Source organism: Microcebus murinus, chromosome 2 (genome assembly GCF_040939455.1).
Source record: "Microcebus murinus isolate Inina chromosome 2, M.murinus_Inina_mat1.0, whole genome shotgun sequence".
NCBI classification, from domain to species: domain Eukaryota; kingdom Metazoa; phylum Chordata; class Mammalia; order Primates; family Cheirogaleidae; genus Microcebus; species Microcebus murinus.
Window position 1 is genome coordinate 15,272,742 of NC_134105.1, and position 22,818 is coordinate 15,295,559.

Here is a 22,818-nt window from a genome sequence, read left to right on the forward strand (position 1 = left end):
AGGCTGCATGCTTTTGGGGGTAAAATCCATTTCCTTGGTGGGGGGCAGAGAAGTATGCTGAAAAGAGGGTTGGATAGCTTTCTCTACTTCCTACCTGTAAACTACCAAAAACCTCACATGCCTGTCCCTCATCTCTCAGATGTCCAGAGCTTCAGGGGCCTAAACAGCCATCTTTCTCCCTACTCCTCTTCTAGAATTCTACCTTTTTTTTTTTTTTTTAATATTCTCTTTGGTCCTCCCAAGCAAATGCAGATCAAAGAAAAACACAAGTGTGAGAAAGAAATTGTGGTGGGCAACCTGTGGCCTTGGGACCACATGTGGCCTTCTGGATCCTTGAGTGCAGCCTTTTGACTGAATCCAAATTTTACAGACCAAATCCTTTTAATAAAGGGTGCCACATAAGGCCTTATGGCCATAGGTTCCCCACCCCGCATAGCAAAGGCATTGGGTTTAGAGACAGGAATCTTGTAGTCAAATCTTAGCTCTTTCACTAATTCACCTGGGTGACCTTGGATAAAGCACTTTATGTCTCTGACCCTTAGCTTCTATATCTGAAAAATGGGGATAATATCTGTCCACAAGGCTGTTTGAAGGACTGAATGAGATAGTGGGTAGAAAAGTACTTTGTCAAGTGTTAACTACCCTGTAAAGACAGGGCTTTTCAAGTTAACACGGTCACTTGCCTTTTAAATGAAGGGAGCAGTGTGTCCAGGTCCAAGATGCTTTCCATCATCATAAGTTCCACATCTAAAAGACACTCCTGGGGGATGTTCTGACACTGACTCATACGTAAGGCAGGTGGCTCTGGATTTATCTAACCTGTAACGTACCATACTAAATCAGCCCCGCCCTCAGACTGATGATACAATGGGATAGACAGCTGTCTGGGGCAAAAGACAGCTGGACTTGGGTATAAAGCTTATAAAGCAGGCCCAGCATGAGCCCTAGCTCTCCTCGTCCCCTGTATGCTGGCAGCCTGGGAAGATCTGCTGTCTAACTGAGGCAGCCAAGAACATGTTTAACTGGTCCCACCCTCTGTACTCTACAGAAAAGGCACTGGGCCTCCTACTGTCACCCAGAGTGTCCCATCAGCTGGTGTTTCCAGGTGCTGCTCTGTGAGACCATAAGGGGAGCTCCTTTGGCTGCTCTGGCAAACCAGGAGAACAGAAGACATATTTCCTTTTGTGTCACCTTCATATAAGAGGGAAAAATGAAGAAGACAAATTGGAAAAGGGATTTTGGAAAGTTATGCTGCTCTCTACGAAAAACCTTCAGGTCAAACTCACCTGATCTTCAACAGTTAGTTCTCTGAGCTACTGGTTTTTCTCAGTGTTTCCCAACTCCATGGTTCCCAGAATACTGGGTCACACAGGCCAGGGCAGAAGGGAGAAAGTAGGGAAAAGGAAAGGAGGAAAAGGGACAAAGAGGAGAAAAAGAGGGGAGAGAAAGGAAGAAATGGGACTCACTGTGCCTGTTGAATGGTTCCATGCTGCAGCCGTGACAGTGTCTCCTACCCGATTCCGACGAGTGAGCACCTCCGACACGGTGAGGCTACTTTGGGTCCTTCTGGAGGAGAGCTCGGGTGCATCTCCTGAATTTCCTACCCTTCGAATGCCCTTCTCCAAAAGGTAGGATCTGGGCTGTTCAAGTTCTGAGATGTCTGTGGAAGACCTCTGGATGTAGGCATTGGTGGGTTCCATGTTTTTACCTATTCGAGTTGGGGGGTCTTCTAAAGATTTCAAGTCTCGCCTACTCTTCCAGGCATTCCGCACAGTAACATGTCTGGCATCTGAGGAGCCCACTTCTGAAGGGACATTATGGCTTTTCCACCTGATTGTCTCCGCTGGGGGTGCATGGCTATTCCTCTCCACAGGGTCCGATGGCTTGATTATAATGCTGCTCCGAGAGACCACTGTTTCTGGCCTGTTCTTAAGGGGCTCATCTCCCATTCTCTCAGCTTCTGTGAGCTGCAGTGTGATATCATGTTTATGAATGGAGAGCTCAAAGGGGGAGTTGACATGGTTGCTAACCGATGTGAGCTCTGGTGGCCCAACCTGGATATTGCTGGTAGACGTGTGCCTCTCCCTTGGGGCCTCACCTGGCGTGGCTCTAGGGCTGCTGTTGTCAGAAGGGTAGATAGTAATGCTGCTTGTCACTTTGTTTGGCCCTGTTTTGGAGGGGGGTTTCTGTTTCTCCAACATAGCCTCAGTTCCAGATCCTCCCATGATTTTTTTCACATCCTTATCAATGATAACAGGTTTGATGACAGCTCTAGACCGCAAGGCCTCTCTGGGGCTAAATGGCCTTTGGCTTTTTACCCCAGTACCATTGGCATCTGGGAATTCCACAGCATTGGTGGATGCTCTGACAGATTTCACAGATTCATTTTCTATTCCAGTATCTTTATCATTCTCAAATGGGGAGGTCCTAGGTCCACCTCGGGATTTGGCCTTTACCCTAGAGTTAGGCTGTAGTTTAGGCTCTGGCTCTGGAGTGATGGTTGTGTTTACCAGCTTGGCAGTAACAAGAGACGCTATGTCCAAGTCATCATCTGAGTCTGGCTTCTCTTTGCCACTGGATTTGATGACTCGACACCTCAAGGCTTCATGTTGACTGCTGTCTTCCATCATAACTGCTATGGGTTGATCAACTCCTTCTTTATTTGGGGTTGAAAAGCCCTGGAGGATGTTCTCTTGGCTTCTAGAGCTATAAGGATACTTTGATAAAATAGGAGCCTTAGAATTTGGGGAACTGGTATCAGCCTCCAGGCCATTGGCAGCCTTTTTGCCTTTAGAGAGCCCTTCTGAGGAGGATCTTCGAGATGAAGCCAGAGCTCCGATGGCCTTAGAACAGCCAGAGTCTGCACCCTGAGTTATTTGACTTCCATTGCCAGGCACCTGTCCCCTCTTGCCAAAGACAGCCTCAGAGGTGTCAGAAGCCTTGTCAGCTCTACCCAGTGTGTCACTGGGAACAGATCCATGAGTAGTGTCACTAAATGTTCGTGTTGTCTTCTCTACTTTTCCCTTCAATCCACTCTCAGTGCCTGTCTTGGGACTCCCCTTCCAAATTTTACTGTGCTCCTGAGCAGCTGGGGGGTAGCGGCTAAGTACCGATGGCTGCTCCCTGCACTTCTTCCCTTCACTCTGAGAGGATCCAGATCCAAATCGGTCTTCAGTTCTCTTTGTTTCCTGAGTCCCACTGTCTGTACCTGCCCCGGTATTAGAAGCTTTTGCTGCCCTCCTGTTGATGAAACTGGGAGAGGAAACCTGCCTGTTGCCAAGAGAATAGTTTTCATTGTTGAGAGCAAACTCCTTGTTTCGAAGCCTTTCCCGCTTATGCTGAGGAGACAGTTCCCGGGATGTGTGCTTGGACACAGATGCCTCACTCCCATGGCCTCTGAACTTAGTCCTCTCATGTCTGCCTTTGCTGGACAGGAAAGCATCTTGCCCTTCTACCTCCCCATTTTCTAACTCTTTCTGTTTCTTTATTTGTAGCTTTATTTCTTCCAGCTGGCTGGCTAAGAATTTGTTTTTATTTTGTTCACTTAGGTAATTATCCTGAAGGTCATTATTTTTGGCCCTCATTTTCTTAAGCTCTTCTTCCAAAGATTCAAAATGTTTGATTTGCGTCTTAAGTTTCTCAATCTCTTGGTTAAGGTCTTTGACTTTGTTGTCTTCCTGATTTCGGTTCTTTTCGTTTTCTGATTTATTTCTTGTTTCGTTCTCTACCTGCTTTAGATAGTCCAGAGTGCCCTTCCTTCTTGATTCTTTGGATGGCAGTGTAGAAGAGATACCATCCTCAATCCGTAGGTCATTTCTTTCCAGATTAGAAGCATTTCTTGTATAATCTCTGTTCATTTTTTTGTTCTGCTCTAGTTTTTGAGTGAGTTCTTTTATCAATTTCTCGTTTTCCTTCTCCTTTTCATTCAAGTATTTTCTCTCACTTACAAAGCTCAGAGTTAATGATTTCAACTTTTCTAACTCTGACACTAAACTCTGTTCAGTTTTATCCAGGCGGTCCTCAGAAGATTCCAGCTCTTTCACTTTGACTTTGAGCATTTCCAGCTCAGAGGAGATTTTCTTGGTCAGATTTCTCTCCTCATTCAGGCTCAGGCACAGCTGGGTACAGTCATTCTTACTCCTGCTAAAGGCCTCCTCTAGCTTCTCTAATTCAGCCATTCGTTTCTGAAGCCGTTCAATCTCAGATTTCAGCTCCCGAGTTAGGTTTTCCTCCTCTTCAAGTTTCTCCTTCATCAGATGACACAAATCCTCTGCTCTCTTAATTTCCTCATCTTTACCTTCAATTCTCAACACTCGCTGGCGCAGCACTTCAATCTCAGCCAGCATGCTGGAGTTGCTGCCTTCTGCCTGAATCACCTTGTCCTGAAGATCCAGGAGCTCATCCTCTGCTTTCTGGAGGTTTTTTGTGGCTTCCTCCAACTCATCAAGGCGGCGGCTTAGACTCTGTAGCTTAAACCGCAAGTGGCGGCTGGAAGCAGTCTCCTTGTAGCTTGCAAATTCAGCCATGTCTACTGCCAACCAATGTGGGCTCCTAGAGGCATCCAATTCCACTCGAGGGGATGAGAAATGGTTACCTTTCTCTTGGCAACCACAACCTTCTTTGGCAGGTGGAGACCATTATTTGACTACAGAAAGAAAGTAGAAAGCATGTTAGTCAGCAAATCTAAAACCTATACTTTAGCTCCCAGTTGTAAAAAGATCTCCTATCTATAATCCTTGCACCTAGGACATAGCAGGTGCTCAAATTTGTTGAATGAACCTACAAAAACAAAACAAAACAAAACACTGGTTCTCTATTGGCAATATTGAGCTGATACCTAGAGTTTCACCCTAATGAAGAATATCACCAGTGGGCAGCAGGGCAAAAAGCAGAAGAAGGCCTCAATTCTCACGGCAGGGTATAATAAAATCTTTACCATGTGCCACCTGCCTAATCTCAGGAGAGTTATTAACCATTCTACAAGTCATTAACTAAGTAAACTGAGCCTCAGTTTTATTAGTTGTAAAATGGGGATAGTGATGTCTACCATATCTCTCCCGAGTGTTGTTCTGAGATAATACATGGAAAGCTCTTGGTAACAAAGCACTAAATAATTCTAAGATTGGCCGGGCGCTGTGGCTCACGCCTGTAATCCTAGCTCTTGGGAGGCCGAGGCGGGCGGATTGCTCGAGGTCAGGAGTTCAAAACCAGCCTGAGCAAGAGCGAGACCCCGTCTCTACTATAAATAGAAAGAAATTAATTGGCCAACTGATATATATATAAAAAATTAGCCGGGCATGGTGGCGCATGCCTGTAGTCCCAGCTACTCGGGGGGCTGAGGCAGAAGGATCACTCAAGCCCAGGAGTTTGAGGTTGCTGTGAGCTAGGCTGACGCCACGGCACTCACTCTAGCCTGGACAACAAAGTGAGACTCTGTCTCAAAAAAAAAAAAAAAAAAAAAAAATAATTCTAAGATTATTATTGTAAAAAGTTCTCTCTCATGAGCTATTGTGACTTATAAGTGATACAAATTAACTGGACAACTAAAAAAGTATATAGAAAAAATTAGCCGCGCATGGTGGAACATGCCTGTAGTCCCAGCTGCTTGGGAGGCTGAGGCAGGAGGATTGCTTAAGCCCAGGAGATTGAGGTTGCTGTGAGCTAGGCTGACGCCACGGCACACTAGCCCGGGAAACAGAGTGAGAGTCTTGTCTCAAAAAAAAAAAAAAAAAAAAAGCAGGCCGGGCGCGGTGGCTCACGCCTGTAATCCCAGCTCTCTGGGAGGCCGAGGCGGGCGGATTGCTCAAGGTCAGGAGTTCGAAACCAGCCTGAGCAAGAGCAAGACCCCGTCTCTACTATAAATAGAAAGAAACTAATTGGCCAACTAATATATATAGAAAAAATTAGCCAGGCATGGTGGCTCATGCCTGTAGTCCCAGCTACTTGGGAGGCTGAGACAGAAGGATCGCTTGAGCCCAGGAGTTTGAGGTTGCTGTGAGCTAGGCTGACGCCACGGCACTCACTCTAGCCTAGGCAACAAAGCAAGACTCTGTCTCAAAAAAAAAAAAAAAAAAGCAATATAAATTAATCCACCTGCCTTGCTATATAAATGGTGAGCTTCACAATATACTAAAACAATCTTCCCACATCCATTTTCAACATTTCTTCTTCCAAAAGTTTGGGAATATCTATAAGTGGAATTCAGGTATGACTTGGCCCTGGCCAGCCAACAGGCAGCTTCTACAAAATTTATTCTTTTACATTGTAACAGAAATGTCCCAGACATTCAGGCTGATGTGAAGACTGGATTGTTTCTTTGAAAACCATTGTACTGGGATATACACCAAACATATCTTAGGTTACTTTAAGGAAAGGGAAAAAGGGAAAACTCAAAGTAGACTTTAGTTTCGTATGTCATTTCCTCTTTAAAACAGTAGAATGGATTAATATATGTATTTTAACTAACTTTAACAAAAGGGAAAAAACACTTTTAATGAACAATAAGTTCTACAAAATTAAAAGGCAAACAATAGACTTCTACTTCCACTCATAGGGCAACCCAGATAACCTCGAAAACCTCTTATATACTGTCAAGACCTAAAAATACTGAGTAAAATATAACAATCATGTTAAATTTATACTTGATCTCACAGAAAATAACAGACATCCCAATTAAAACCAGAAGAAAAGAAGACTAAAGGAAAACACAGAACAGTAAATTTAAACTACCACTGAACTGTCCTAATAGGGTTTTGCAGGTCTCCAGAACCACGGAGCTTGGGTTCTCACAATAGCGCAGGTATATAAGACAGAGTTTGAGCCCAACAGAGGTGGTGAGCTGAAAATGAGACCCCAGTCCCCAGTTTAAGGAAGGACTATTGGACAACCACAGCTTTAGGGAAAGGTGTAGACTAGTGGGGAAAAAATATTACTTCCTTGACATAGGGAGATAACAGAACTAGGGCTAAGTTAGTGGGGAAAGAGAAGAGAATCACTAGAGAATTTATAATCTTGGGCCTGCTCTCACTTGAGTTCAGAGTTCAAATTTACATTATGTGAGTGGTCTAGGTCTCAGCGTGGTAATATCCCTGGGAAACTTAGCTGAGTAAACAAAAGTACTCTGAAGGGAGATACTCTCTACTGAGATCACATAAGATTTCCACAGATGAAGTCCAGCCAAACCTGAGTTTATAATTCCAAATTACAAAACACATAAAGACCAATCTTTTACTATGACTGAGCAAAGGAGGTTTATACTATTAAGAACCAAAGTTAATACGATTATTAAGAGACCATAAAATAAGTACATTCCAATGTTTAAAGTTACAAAAGAAGGAATAAAAGACAGGAGAAAGAAATAAGATACTACCAACAAAGATCAGAAGATGTGAAAATTAACCAAATAGAACAGCTAGAAACAGAAAAAAGTAGCACTTTAGATGTAAATGAAAAGAAAAAGAATGGTCAAGATGAGATGTGAAATTACAAAAGGCAGTACACAGTTTTAAAAAACAGAAAGAGAGAGGTTAACAGGGGAAATAAAAATTAAAAGATCCAAAATGAGGAAGTTTAATAGGCAGTCCAAAAAAATGGAATAGAGACAATGGGAACAGGCAATATTTGAAGAGATACTAAGAATTTTCAAGAGCTGATGAGAGATACTGATATGGTTTGGATGTCTGACCCCTCCAAATCTCATGTTGAAATTTGATCCCCGGTGTTTAGGCGGAGGGGTGGCCTGGTGGAAGGTGTTTGGGTCATGAGGACAGATTCCTCATGAATGGCTTGTTGCCCTCCTGTGATAATGAGTGATTTCTGGAGTTATTGAGAAATTAAGGGCAGTGACCCAGGGTGTCAGTAAATGTCAGCAACTATAAGGGTATTGGGTGATATAGTCTGAAAATATTAGATTCAAAACTTGGGGGAAAGGTGGTAAGGAACACAGCCTGAGCCATAAGGTAAAACCACCACAATTTGAGAGAGAAGAATGGACTCCAACAATGATCCCATGAGAAAGCCCAGGGCAAAAGAAAAACAACTGAAAAGTGGGTCTTGAGGAGATGTCAAATGCCAATTCTTTCCAACCCCAAGAGCTCTTCCACTGGCTGCACTATGAGCTTGGAGCCACCAGATGGAGCCCATGCTCTCAGCTCTTTAAAAGTTACCAAGGCTTAGAGGTGTCTAAAGACCAAACCTCCCTTCCTCCCTCAGCCTCTCAGAGCTTGCCGTCCCTCTGATTTCTCCCTGTCCATCACTCTGCTTCTCTGGATACATCTTTCTGTTCTCTCATCTTTGCCTCTTTTGGCCTTCCCTTCTCCTCTTTTTCCCAGCCTATATGCTTCCTTATTCTCAAAAATAAAGAAAAAAACTCCTATGTTTATATATAAGACAGACACCTTTTCCCTTTCAAAAACTCTTGCCTTTGGCCTTTTGCCTAGTGGTACAGTCAAAACTTTACCAATTTATAGATAGGGTTTGGGGTAGGGGTTGGGCGTAGGAGGGCTGAACTAAAAATATAGACCATAAACCAATTTTAAATGAGAAGATACAAAGGATTTGTATTGGCATAGCAGTTATTGGAAGACAAATGATACATGATGCATCTACAAAGTGCTTAAAAACAGCATATCCTCATAAATATACTTAAAACCATTGGCTGGGTGTGGTGGCTCACGCCTGTAATCCTGGCACTCTGGGAGGCCGAGGCAGGCAGATCGTTTGAGCTCAGGAGTTTGAGACCCGCCTGAGCAAGAGCGAGACCCTATTTCTACCAAAAATAGAAAATATTAGCCGGGCATGGTGGCACATACCTGTAGTCCCAGCTACTTGGGAGGCTGAGGCAGAAGGATTGCTTGAGCCCAAGAGTTTGAGGTTGCTGTGAGCTAGGCTAAGGCCATGGCACTCTAGCCTGGGCAACAAAGTGAGACTCTGTCTCAAAATAAAAAAAAATAAAAAAAATAAAAAATTAAGTTATATACTTTAAAGAGATGAACTTCATGATATATAAACTATATCTCAATAAAACAGTTTAAAAAACCCCAGCTTACCCTCAAACCATAACATTCCCTCAACACATCTAGTTTATAACTAGCTTATACTACAGTTTTCCTAAATCCCTTTTAAAAAGGATATGTTAAAATGTAATACAGTCCCATCTATAAATTATCATAATTCCAAATTAGTAGAGTCCAGGAATTATACCACTGTTTTACTTATCTGGCTTTTAATGCCAATTTTATATGTTCTGTTCAAGACTCTGAGTGATATGAATTAACTAGTATAGCACAAGAAATTTTTAAAAAGCTAAACCCAGTTAATATGTAGCAACTACTTACTGGAACGATAAAGAGAAAGTAAGTATTACACATCATTACTCTACTTAAAATCCTCTAAAGGTCCTGGTTGCTCTTAGGATAAAGTCCAAATTCCCCATATGGCATACAAAGCCCCTTATGATCTGGCCCTGCCTACCTCTTCAGCCTTGTACATATCAGCTCTACATTCTTGCACTTTCTCTTACCTCTGGGCCTTTACTAGCTCGACTCCTTCTCAATTGTTCAGATCGTACCTTAGACAATGTGTCCTTCTGGAAGTTTCTGGAGTGCCTTCTTCCTGAAACCCCAGGCCAGATCAGGACCTCTCTTGCTTTCATAGTCTGCTATATGGATTCTACCCCAGCACTAATCACACTCTACTAAAGTTTTATTTACTCATTTTGTCCCTCCAACTTGTTTTTTTATTCACCACTATATTCTCAGTACTCAGCAGGGAACATAGCACATAATAAATAAGTGCTTAATATTTGATGAATGAATGGCTGAATGAGCCTAATTATTAAATAGCTGGTGAGCCCTTTAGCACTCACTGACCATTAACAGAAAATATTAAAAGTAATGTCAATGACCTAATTATTGATTACAAAAGAGGAAACAGTTGGCTAGAGTGAATATAGATAGCACAGAATATCAGGTCCTGTGGCAAGGCTCTGCATGATCTCATCCCAATCCCTGTGCTACTTGCACAGTGTCTCAATCACAATACTTTTCCCATGGCATACTGGATAATTCCCCTTTTGGCTTGCAGGTCTATGCCATGTAAATGGAACATAAATACTGAAAAACCATATCACTCACATGCTGTCCAGCTCTAGTTATTGGATCCAAGTTTTAGAGAAGAAGCAGAAAATACTTAAGTATATTCCCCCATTCCTTAGAATGAGAATTCAGGCCAAAAGGTAGCCAAAGATCATTTAGTCCTCTGGTTTTCAAACTGGACTCAGCAAATCCCCTTGGGGGTCATACAAGTGAAAGAGAGCAGGGGAGAGGTTTTGAGCAGGCCGAGCTCCAGGATCCTCCTCTCACTTAGTCAACCAAAACAAGTGATTTTAGCTTCTTACCATATTGGGCTTCCCCTATAAGACTACACTGAAGAATTCTATAGCTTTTATTTAAAATAAAACCACCTATCTCACCCAATCCCCTTATTTAAAAAATGAGGAAACAGACTCAGAAGTAAATACTGTGATTTCTTCAGCAGTTTAGCAAAGCCAAGGACTTCAGTCTCCTAACTATCTATCCAGGATTCTTCCCATTGTGTAAATTCACCTCCCTATATACGCTTAAGCATTTTTTACAAAGTAGAGTTCTGAGCACTACTCTATACACAAACCAATAATGGCAAAAAAGTATAAACAAACAAATAAGTACAACTACAAATTGAGCACTGCTATACTCCAGGCAATATATTAAGTACCTTATATACACGCATTCTCCAAGAATCCCAGATCCATTTACTTTATATGTTCTTAAACAAACTACTTCTCTGAGGTTTTCTCATCCACACAAAGATAAAATAATAATCCTCGACATGTAAAGTGCTTAGCATAATGCCTTGCACAAAAGTCACAATAAACAGTAACTACTACTATTATTCTACTCAACCTTCAAAATAACCTTATGGAACAGGGACCCTAAAACTTGCCCAAGCAAACACAGCTAGTAAGAAGGACAGTCAGATAGTGCATCTAGGTCTAGTTCCAAAGTTCATATTCTTTTTTTTTTTTTTTTTTTTTGAGATAGTGTCTCGCTTTGTTGCCCAGGCTAGAGTGAGTGCCGTGGCGTCAGCCTAGCTCACAGCAACCTCAAACTCCTGGGCTCGAGTGATCCTTCTGCCTCAGCCTCCCGGGTAGCTGGGACTACAGGCATGCGCCACCATGCCCGGCTAATTTTTTATATAGATATCAGTTGACCAATTAATTTCTTTCTATTTATAGTAGAGACGGGGTCTCACTCTTGCTCAGGCTGGTTTTGAACTCCTGACCTTGAGCAATCCGCCCGCCTCGGCCTCCCAAGAGCTAGGATTACAGGCGTGAGCCACAGCGCCCGGCCAAAGTTCATATTCTTTTAAAAATACTACACTGTTTGGAGATGTTCCTAATGTTCTCTGTGTCTCAGTTCCTTCCTCTGAAAAAATAAAAGAATGTCATCCCAACCTACCTTATAGCAACACTATGCAATAAAGTCAGCAGAAGCACTTTAAAAAGTTTTACCAGGCAGAATCCTCCTAAAAATAGTGATTCACTAAGATCATCCCTTTTACCCATGGTACACAAGGATATGGATTGGAAATGGGGTTAGGATGTCACTTATCTCTGACCTTTTAGGTCCTAAGCATAGCCAGAGAAAGAAATGCTTTTTGCTACCTTTGCTACCAATCATCTGAAAAGGGAAAGGATACATGCCTCTCTTCCTAGTTCCTCCCTTACTCTGTTAAGTATGTTTAGTCAGGCAAAATTCATTTCTTTAGTTTATGAACCATCTATGGAACATTTATGGAACATCTATGACATACCCAGCATTTTGTCAAGATAATCAGAATATCTGATCCTTGCCTTTAATCAGACAGATGTAACCAATAAAACAATGATGAAGAAGCCTTCCCTGACCATCTTACATAATATAACATCCACCCTTCTGCTCCCTTGTCTTCTCATCCTGCTTGTTTTTTCTTAGCACATTTTACCACCATGCATGTGCACTGGAAGCACAAAGTGATTAATAGTGCCTGAAGGTGGGTTTTGGAAAGGAAATTGTTTATATTAAACCTTAGAAAATCAGGGAAGTAAAAAGAGGGAAGGATAGTCCCATCTTTTAAAACCAACTTGCCCCGCACCAGTGTCTAGCTCAGTCCCAGTTCATATTAGAAAGATACAACATCAATTGTCTCTCATTCAGGGTTCCTTTCTGTCAAAGTTCCTGAACCCAGTTCCAAGTGACCCTATCCAACATTTGGGAGGGTGGCTCTTCTTCCTGTCCTAGCAGATCAGGAAGGTCTGAAATAGAACATAATCAGGCCTGCCCTGCCCCTTCTCCCAACACAGCTGCCATGATTCACTTCCTGTTCCCAACAGTCATTTAAAGAGGAGTCAGCAAACTTTTTCTTTCAAGTTTGATAGTATACATATAAGTACACAATTTAGTGTAATACTAAGCATTTTAGGTTTTTTAGGACCTACAGGAAGGTCTCTGTTCCATCTACTCAACTCTGACATTGCAGTGTGAATCAGCCATATATAATCCTGTACACAAGCAAATGAACATAGCTGTGTTTTGATTAAACTTTATTTGCAAAAATAGGCAATGGGGCTTGTCTGTGGGCCAGAGTTTGCCAACCCCTGATCTAAAGAAAAATGGAAGAGCTATTTTTAAGCAGCTTCCTCCTGACCACGTCTAGTTATCAGTCTTAAAACTTCAGGCTGTTTACATCTCACCACCATTTCTTGAGTGTTTCTATTTAGTTGCTAGGCTTAAATAATTTTTCCTAGAATCACAAATTCATGTATTTTGGATATACAGACTTAGGGTTAGTAGCCCAGCTAGCATATAGAGATTCTTCCCTTTGGAAAGGAAGTAGAGATCATCTGATCCAACCCCCCCACTCAATGCAAAAGTTTCTAGCAAATAGTCATTCAGCTCCTGTTCAAACACTTCTTGACAGGAATAACACTCACTTTCAAGGTAATTCATTCCATCTTGGACAGCTCTAAGGGAGAATACTTATTTTTCTTCTTGGCACACTTAACCACTGGATTACTTAGGAACTGTTTACTGTCTGACTCTTTTTACCAGAGTGTAAGATCCATGAGGTCAGAAACATATTGTTTGCATTTGTAGTTGTTTTTTACTGCTGTATCCCCAGCACCTTGAACAGTGTCTAGTACATAAAGGGTATAAAATAATTGTTTATTGGAAGGAAGGAAGGGAGGGGCAAGCAAATAAAATAATACTGCATTTTGGGAACCTGAAGTAATTCAGCATGGCTGCCCTGAGAGGCACAAGGAGAAGAATAGGGTAAGTAACTAATAAGGTTTGAGTGGTAGATTTGAGTCCCCTAAAATCTCAAAAGCAAATGCAGAGGCTGAGATTGTACTGTTTGAAGAACATTTAAAATTCCCTTATCTCCCTTCTCCCCTTCCAAGCCTCCGCTGTGCCATTCTGATGGTAAATATTTTTTAATACATCATCTGTTCTATGAAGCCTTTTCAAATTGTTCCTCCCCCCAACCCCCACCAATAAAGTGCACCTATTAAATTTTGTAGATGCTCCTATCACTGTACCCATGATACTTATTTTTGTATTTGTCATCCTGTACTGGGCTCTGAGCTCTGCGAGCAGGGACTGTGTTATCTTCGTTTTTCTGTCCTGCGCACTGAATATAGTGACAGGGCAAGTTGGGAACCTTATAAATGTTTGGTAAATAGATGAAGGTAATAGTTTTATTGTATTGTGTATTGGCCAAACTACATCAAGGGGACTGTTTTCAGGTTTGGGCACTACATTCTAGGAAAGATACTTAGCCTTTATGCCAAAGTTTGCAAATGTAAATGCCAAAGAAATCAGACCAATAATGTAGATGAGTTATAGGGACCTGATAGGACCATGGCTAACAGGTGAGACCATGCCACACTTTTATATGAAATCTCTTAAATGTAGCCAACTAATTCAAATTTTAAAGAAGAAGCAATAAAAAGAACATCACTGTGCAGACCGTCCAAAACACACAACATGCCTGCCAAGTGGATATGGGAAGCAAATTTGCAATGTGTATTGGACAAAGGGATTTAAGCAAGGGAATAATACAATCAGAACTGCAGTTTTTGAAAGACCATTGTAACAGGATAAACTAGGGTGCTATGAATAGTCGAGGCAAGAGACAGGAAAAGCACTTGAACTAGGGGTGGAGGGGTGGGGGCAGATTTGAAAGATGACCTGGTCTACCTAGTTTTAATAATAAGTCTAAGATTTCATGAACGAATCTGGCAGTCGTATTACCAATCTGTAGGTTCATACTGATTTTTTTTCAAATAAATCTGATTTTTAATTTTCAAATCTAATTTTTAATAACCTAAATGTGGGGCTTAATTCTTATTTCTTTTATAGGCACTATGGTGCGATGATTAAAGATTATAGACTCTGAAGCCAGACAGCCTAAGTTCAAACTCCACTATTTACTAGCTGTGTGAGCTTGGACAAGTCACCTGACTTCTCTATATTTCAATACCTACTTTATAGGGTTATAGTAAATGTAAATGAGTTAATGCACAAAGTGCTTAGACTAGTAGCCGGTCCATTTTAAAGGCCAACTAAGTTTTAGCTTAAATTATTATTATTTTTTGCATCTCAACTTCCTAGATTCAATCCATTGTCTAACTAGTCTTTTACACATCACCAGGCTTATAGTCCCAACTACTTAGGAGGCTGAGTCAGGAGGATCATTTAAGCTTAGTTCGAGGCCACCCTGGGCAATATAGCAAGACCTCAGCCCTCTAGAATGTCACTAAAAACAGATCCCTCCTTCTAGATAAACTTTGATCAGTACTACAATTCCTGAGCACAATTATTCAATCAGCTCCAAAAGCCAAGTCAAAATTTTGTCTTAGGACAACATGAGAAAACATTACCTAATTTTAGCACTTAAGAAACATTACTTTTGTAGCATATTCCTAATTCTACAGTCTATGATCTTTTCAAAAACGAAATGCCCTGCCCAGGCACAGTGGCTCACGGCTGTAATCCTAGCACTCTGGGAGGCCGAGGCAGGTGGATCGCTCAAGGTCAGGAGTCCAAAACTAGCCTGAACAAGAGTGAGACCCTGTCTCTACTAAAAAAACAGAAAGAAATTAATTGGCCAACTAAAAATATAGAGAAAAAATTAGCTGGGCATGGTGGCGTGTGCCCGTAGTCCCAGCTACTTGGGAGGCTGAGGCAGAAGGATTGCTTGAGCCCAGGAGTTTGAGGTTGCTGTGAGTTAGGCTGACATTGTATTGTGTATGACTTTTCTTAGAATCATAAATTTTCCTAAAATCACAATGCCATGGCACTGTAGCCTGGGCAACAGAGCGAGACTGTCTCAAAAAAAAAAGGGGGGGGGAGGGGAGGGGAAGGGAGGGGAAGAAAGGAGAGGAGAAAGAAATGCCCTTGATATATATTAAAATGCTATGTGGTAATTATCTCTGGATGGTGTGATTTTTTTTCTTTGTTTTTGCTTATCTCTATTCTCTAATATTTCTATAATGAACTTGTACTGATTTTATAGTTTAAATAAAATCATGGCAAAGCTTAAAGGGAAAAAAAGAGAATTGTTATCAGTTAGCATGACTTAGTGAACACAAACTGGCTTCTAGGAGTCATTCTGTTATTCTCATCCTTTGATCAGTCAATTTTAGAATTTTTGCCAGGGATCACTCAAACCCACATGATGTAAAGGTTAACTCCAGAATGATCAAACATCTCTATGGAGAGAATTAGAATTTGACTCTGCCTTCAAAATATGTCTAGAATCCATTACTTTCTGGCTACCCACCACTACTACCAGGCCCAAGCCATCATCATCCTTCCCCTGGACCAACAATTACTGCAAAAGCTTCCTAATTGGTCTCCCTGCTCCTAACCATTGCCCATCTTTCCCCACTCTCTATAGTCTGTTCTCCCACAGCAACCAGAGTGAGCTTTTTAAAACATCAGTCAAATCAAGTCACTCCTCTACTCTAAACTCTCTAGTGGCTCCCACCTCACTTAGAATAAAACGTACTCCAAAGGTGTCACCTGGCTATAAGGCCCAACATGATCTGGGTCCCATCACTCTTACTTTCTACTGCTCTTTCTCTTCTGCTCCACTCCGGCCACATTGGCCTCCTTGTGGGTCCTTATATATGGGCACACTCATACTTCAGGGATTTTATACCTGCTGTTCCCTTTGCATGGGATGCTTTTCTCCCAGGTATCTCCTGGCTGGATTCCTCATTTCTTTTAGATCTTAGCTTAAAATATCACCTCATCAGAGGCTTCCCCTGATCACTTTATATTAGCATAAAGGAACAATCCCTTAGCTCCCCATCATTCTCTGTCACTTTACCTACGTTTTTTCTTCTTGACACCTATCACCTAGTGAATGTTATTTATCTATTTGCCTGTTTGTTTGTTTACTCGTATCTAGTTATTCATTTTTATCTGTTTCTACCCATTAGAATATAATCCTTAGAGCAAAGACCTTTTCTATTTTTTTTTTAATGCTATATACTTAGCTCTAAGAATTGTGCTAGGCATGTAGTAAATGGTCAATTTCTGTTCTCTGAACATCTGCCCCAGTATAGAACAAAATATTATATGTATAATAAGTATATATAATAACTTTTATTGATGAAAATGATTATTTTCCCCCAAATTTCACCAAGTATATTAGAAAACATTGGTGCTTCAATAAAAAGAGACCAAATACTGGGTATGACTCACCCAACCAGAAATTAATTTCATAACCCAATTCCTTGAGGTAGAAAAACTGCTCCAGGGAAAGGATAGGACAAGAATGCTAAGCCAATTAACAGGACAAGAGTTTGCCTTGAAGTTTCCCACTCCTTCAAGGAGAGTTCTGTATTATCTCTAACTACACCCATTTCCTACGAAGGGTAGACATAAGAATGAGAGGTCTTGTTAAGATTCCTTTCATAGGCCCAGTCATTCCAATGACTAGAACCTATTCCCCAGACTCATTCTGAGCTGCCCTATTTACTTCCCCAGAGAACCTTTCTCTAACTATTATCCAGCTACCAGTGGCAACCAAGACCACTAGGTCTCCTGGCCACTCACTGTTTGAGCTCTCACTTCTCTCTTCTATTTCATTAGTGCTCTCCTCTGCCTTAGCCAACAACAGCCAATAAAGTATTAGCACTCAAAATCCAGAAAGGGCTAGGAAAAGGAGTTGGTTGTTGATCAAAATGTTTTTTGATTATTTTGCTTTGTTTTTTAAAGGTTAAATCAGTCACTACCTCAACAAAAAGTAACCTTCTCAAAAGAGAAACATCATAGTGTAATGAAAATAACCGAAGTTTGAGACTTAGTTCTACCGTTAACTACCTGTGTGAACTTTGAGAAGTTATTTAACCTCATTTCCTTGTGATGATAACAGCACTTACCTCACAAGGTTGGCGTAAATATCAAGGGAGATAACATGTCAAACAGGACTGTCCCTGACATAGAGTAAATATTCAATAAACAATAGCTAAGCCTACTTCTTCAGGTTGTCAACTTCCTACAAGGATTTTTACCCTCCTTAGGTTGAATGGGTCATTAAAGGAGAAAACATGTAAAGTACTTAGCATAGTATTGAGTTCATAACAGGCCATCAACAAATACTGACTTCCTCCCTCCCTTGCAGTGGTGGAAAAATTGTAGAGGCTTCCAAAACTACCCAATTCCATTGCTATGCCCAGGTTTCACTATACAACATACTTACCATTTAGGTAATTTAAGATTTGGTCAATACTTCTGGCAGCTTCCCTTAGGCTTGCTGTCTTCGAAACAGTCACTCAGTATCTTTCAATGGCAGTTGCCTCTTGATCTGGACAGAATATAAACAGAAAGGAAGAGATGAGCATGAATCACACCAAGACTGAGCTGACCCAAAGGCCTATCCCAAAGACTTTCATATACAATGCAACGTCAGGAAAGAGAAAAGGTAAGATCTGAGTCTGGATTGTGACTCTGAAGGAAGCTGGCTATGTCTCAAGGGAGATGAGAAAGAGTCTGGCTCTAAGAGCCTTCCCCTTTCCTATCACATGATATGGTTCTAGGGTAGAATACATTGTCTTTACTTAAATTAACATACCTACACATTCCCCAACAGTCTAAAAATTTATATGACATCTTACAGCTAGGAAGCATCTCAAAAGTCAACTACAGGCCGGGTGCGGTGGCTCATGCCTGTAATCCTAGCACTCTGGGAGGCCGAGGCGGGCAGATTGCTTGAGGTCAGGAGTTCAAAACCAGCCTGAGCAAGAGCAAGACCCTGTCTCTACTATAAAACAGAAAGAAATTAATTGGCCAACTAATATATATAGAGAGAAAAAATTAGCCGGGCATGGTGGCGAATGCCTGTAGTCCCAGCTACTCGGGAGGCTGAGGCAGGAAGATTGTTTGAGCCCAGGAGTTTGAGGTTGCTGTGAACTAGGCTGACGCCACGGCACTCACTCTAGCCTGGACAACAAAGCGAGACTCTGTCTCAAAAAAAAAAAAAGTCAACTACAGGTTGAGTATCCCTAATCCAAAAATCAGAAATCCAAAATGCTCCAAAATCCAAAACATTTTGAGTGCCAACAGGATGCCACAAGTAGAAAAGTCTACACTTGAACTCATGTGATGGGTTATAGTCAAAATGCAGGTACACAATATTCAGTTTATTCATCAAAAAAATAAAATTACTTTCACACTATGTGTATAAGATGTATATAAAGCATAATGAATAATATTTAGACTTGGAACCCATCCCAAAGATATATATTATGTATAGGCAAATATTTCAAAATTATAAAAAACTCTGAAATCTGAAAAACTATGGTCCCAAGCATTTCAGATAAGGGATGTTCAACTTTTTGTTAAATGCCTTTGTGTTAAAGAAGGAAACTCAAGCTTGGAAAGGGTGAGTCACACCATTATTTAGGGGTAAAGCTGGGATTCTACTAAAAATAAGATGTTTTGGAAGATGGGTAAGAAAAAACAAACATCTGTGGAGTATCTAACATACCCCAATCACTATGCTTTATGTTTTATATAACAATAACACAACAATGTTACCTCCACCTCACAGATAAAGAATCCAAGTTTCAAGAAGTGACTTGTCCAAAGTCTCACAGCTTGACTTAAACCGAAGTCTGACTACAAAAGGCCCTTCAACAAAGTGCTCTCATTATTGCCTTCTAAGACTTGGTCCTTTAAAAGAGCCCTAAACCACCCAGTATCAATTAGACCTAAAAATAGAGCTTCTCTGTCTGCAAATTTACCCTCCAGTTTTGTAACAAGCAGCCTTCTACAGGAGAATTGAAAAGCCTACTATCCCATTGAATCTCACCCCTAAAATTAGAGAAGAGTTACTAGACATGGAAGATCTGGGTCAAACTTCCTATGTATCCTAGTTTGAAGGAAAAATAGAAAGGTAGCTTCAAACTGCCCTTGAAACAAAGAAGTACTAATATAAAAAAAGCTGTGTACCAGTGACAGCACCCAAGGGATGGTGCTGGTGGGTATAGGGGAAGCCTTAGCTCCCCCTCCACCCATTTTTAAAAAGGAATCAATGGAGGCCAGGCACAGTTGCTCATGCCTGTAATCCTAGCACTCTGGGAGGCCAAGGCGGGAGGATTACTTGAGCCCAGGGGTTCGAGACCAGCCTGAGCAAGAGCGAGACCCCGTCTCTACTATAAATAGAAAGAAATTAGCCAAACAACTAAAATTAGAAAAAAAAAATTAGTTGGGCAAGGTGGTGCATACCTGTAGTCCCAGCTACCCAGAAGGCTGAGGCAGGAGGATCGCTTGAGCCCAGGAGTTTGAGGTTGCTGTGAGCTACACTGATGCCATGGCACTCTTGCCAAGGGAAACAGAGTGAGACTCTGTCTCAAAAAAAAAGAATCAATATAAGTAAAATAAGTGTGGTTCAAACTAGTGGTAAACCTAAAGCTTTTGTACATGTTCTTACATTCAAAGTATCCCCCACCTTTCATTAAAAATCCCCACAGATCACCTTATAAACTCCTTCTAAGACCATTGGTCCCTTTAATCTGATTTACACACACACATACACACACACACACACACACACACACACACACACACTAGACTCCATCTCTGCCTCTATCTTCCCAGAGAGCTAGAAGGCTAGAATTTAGATGGAGAAAAAAATAAAATGATAGGTTTCTTTTAATAGCTTAAAAGATGAGGGCAATAGGAATAACTAAATCGTAAGCCAGTAAGAGTTCAAAAAAATTGTTGATAAGCAATAAAATAGTTAGGAAAAGAAGTATTAATATAAAAATAGGATCAATACCAGGGACAGCACCCAAGGGATGGCTTAGGTGGGTATGGGGGAAGCCTTAGCTCCAGCTCCTCCCTTTTTAAAAAAAGAATCAATGGAAGTAAAATAAGTGTAGTTGCTATACAAATAGCTTCAGTACAGACCTGTTCTGCCCCACCACCACCTGTCTCCTTCCTCCTTCCCCACCCACCTCGCTCTCTCTCTCTCACAAACACACACCCCTTCCTCTGCTTAGCCTAAAACCTCTCTCCCACATGAAAAATATGAACTCTAAGAAATGGCCACATAAACCTAGTTCATCTCCACTAAGGTCTCTGTAGCCCTAATAGTGACAGCAGCACCCCTGCTGAAAGCTTCTGCCTCAGCACCCACGACTGACTTCCAAATTTGCTGATATGTTACTAAGACCCAGGGGGCTTTTCTCTTCAAAACAGGATGGAATGCACTGCCAAAAGTCAAACAAACAGGAACTCCTGATGATCCTGATTTGTTTTCAGCTGTCTACATACTCTCCTATTTCTAAGGGGTAGAAGCAAGCAGCAAGTGATTTCTTTCCTTTGGTTCCGAATGTCATGTACTCCTTGCATCCTCAGCGTGCTGTCCCCCCGTCTCCAGAAACAAGATGATGTCTGTAAACATCCTCAAACTCTTTAGTGCTGCCCCTTCAGAGAGCTTTCCACCATGACGAACCCACCCTCATCACTTCCCTCTTGTTTATATGTATTATATATGTATGTATGTATGTATGGATTGATTGATTGATTGATTGATTGATTGGCAAAGTCTCGCTTTGACACCCTGGCTAGAGTGCAGTGGCATCATCTTAACTCACTGCAACCTAAAACACCTGGGCTCAAGTGATCCTCCTGCTTCAGCCAACTAAGTAGCTGGGACTAAAACAGGTGTGCTGCACCATGCCCTGGCTAATTTTTTCTATTTACGGTAGGCATGGGGTCTCATTCTTGCTCAAGCTGGTCTTGAACTCCTGAGCTTAAGCAATCCTCCTGCCTCAGCCTCCCACAGTGCTAGGATTATAGGCGTGAGCCACTGTGCCTGGCCCTCTTGTGCTTCTCTTGTTGTTACCCTTGGTGATGAAAGTGGTGGTAGTATGTGTGTATGTCTCTGTCTGTCTAGAAACAGAGATTGAAAGACCCTTACAGATCATGAGGAGTCCAACCATCTCATTTTCCAGAGGAGCAAGTAAGTTCTAGAGAGAAAGACTTGCCTAAGGTTACAAAACAAATTAAAGTGAACATGGTTGAGTCCCTTTATTCCTAAAACACTTTGATAATGGATAAAAATGCTAGTAGGGAATTCTGCTTCCACTATGACCCTCCCACAGATAATAACTATAAACTCTGAATAAAATACAAAAAGCAACCATCTGAAATGAACAAAGGCTGACAGATTTTTTTTTTTGAGACAGAGTCTCACTTTGTTGCCCAGGCTAGAGTGAATGCCATGGCGTCAGCCTAGCTCACAGCAACCTCAAACTCCTGGGCTCAAGCGATCCTCCTGCCTCAGCTTCCCGAGTAGCTGGGACTACAGGCATGCGCCACCATGCCCGGCTAATTTTTTGTATATATATATTTTTAGTTGGCCAATTAATTTCTTTCTATTTATAGTAGAGACGGGGGCTCACTCAGGCTGGTTTTGAACTCCTGACCTGGAGCAATCCGCCTGCCTTGGCCTCCCAGAGTGCTAGGATTACAGGCGTGAGCCACCACACCCGGCCAGGCTGACAGATTTTGAAGAGAAGTTGAAAAGTAAAAGAAGGGACTGGCATGGCTAACAATAATAAGACTCGTGCTATGTATAAGACATTGTTCTAACAATAACAGACACATATGTACCGCCAGACACTGTTCTAAGTACTTTAAATGAATAAATTTAATTCTTGAAACAACTCTGTGTGTGAGATACTTTTATTCCTATCTTATACACGTGAAGACAAATAATTTAACTGAATTGCACGTGCCCCTTCATGTTCTCACTTCCCTCATAATCAGTCCCTTGCAAATACCTTTAATTCATTAGCCTTTCCTTTCATACTCAAAACCTCAATCCTAGTTAAACCAAACTAGCAAACTCTCTAGTCCTACATCAAAGTGGCTAAGTGCCAGTAGAGAAAACAACCACACTGACTGGTATCATTTTAAATTTATCACCATAAATTTCAAACAGTTCCCTTGATGCTGACGGCAATCCTGCTACTTTTCCCTCATAGGTTCACTTTCCCACTCTCTAAAATGACTCTCACATCTTTCTCTCCCTCAATAATGTCCAGCCCCCATCAGCCGATGACTTTATCACTAAGAAGCAACATTCAGACCCTCATCTTCCTACCTCTAAACCTAACAACATGCCAGCTTCTGCTTTCCCTAGAGTTACAATAAATAATCTTTGTTGATGTATAAAGTATAATTTGTCATATCTACTATGAATCCAGTTCCCTCTCAT

General features: G+C 41.4%; 1 protein-coding gene across 6 annotated transcripts in view; it reads right to left on the reverse strand.

Moving 5' to 3' along the window:
• Positions 1–22,818, reverse strand: part of LUZP1 (leucine zipper protein 1) — a 91,611-nt gene that overhangs the window by 4,761 nt on the left and 64,032 nt on the right. For 3 of the 6 annotated variants that reach the window (XM_012750716.3, XM_012750714.2, XM_075994918.1), the window contains exons 2-3: positions 17,791–17,895; positions 1,467–4,645 (exon numbers count right to left, since the gene is read on the reverse strand). In XM_012750716.3, the coding sequence (XP_012606170.2) occupies positions 1,467–4,526 (3,060 nt within the window). In that variant the 5' untranslated portion in view covers positions 4,527–4,645; positions 17,791–17,895. Of the gene's footprint in view, positions 1–1,466; positions 4,646–8,810; positions 8,929–17,790; positions 17,896–19,817; positions 19,937–22,818 lie in introns of all 6 variants that reach the window. The other 3 variants (XM_075994904.1, XM_075994908.1, XM_075994912.1) reach the window with 2 other exon arrangements.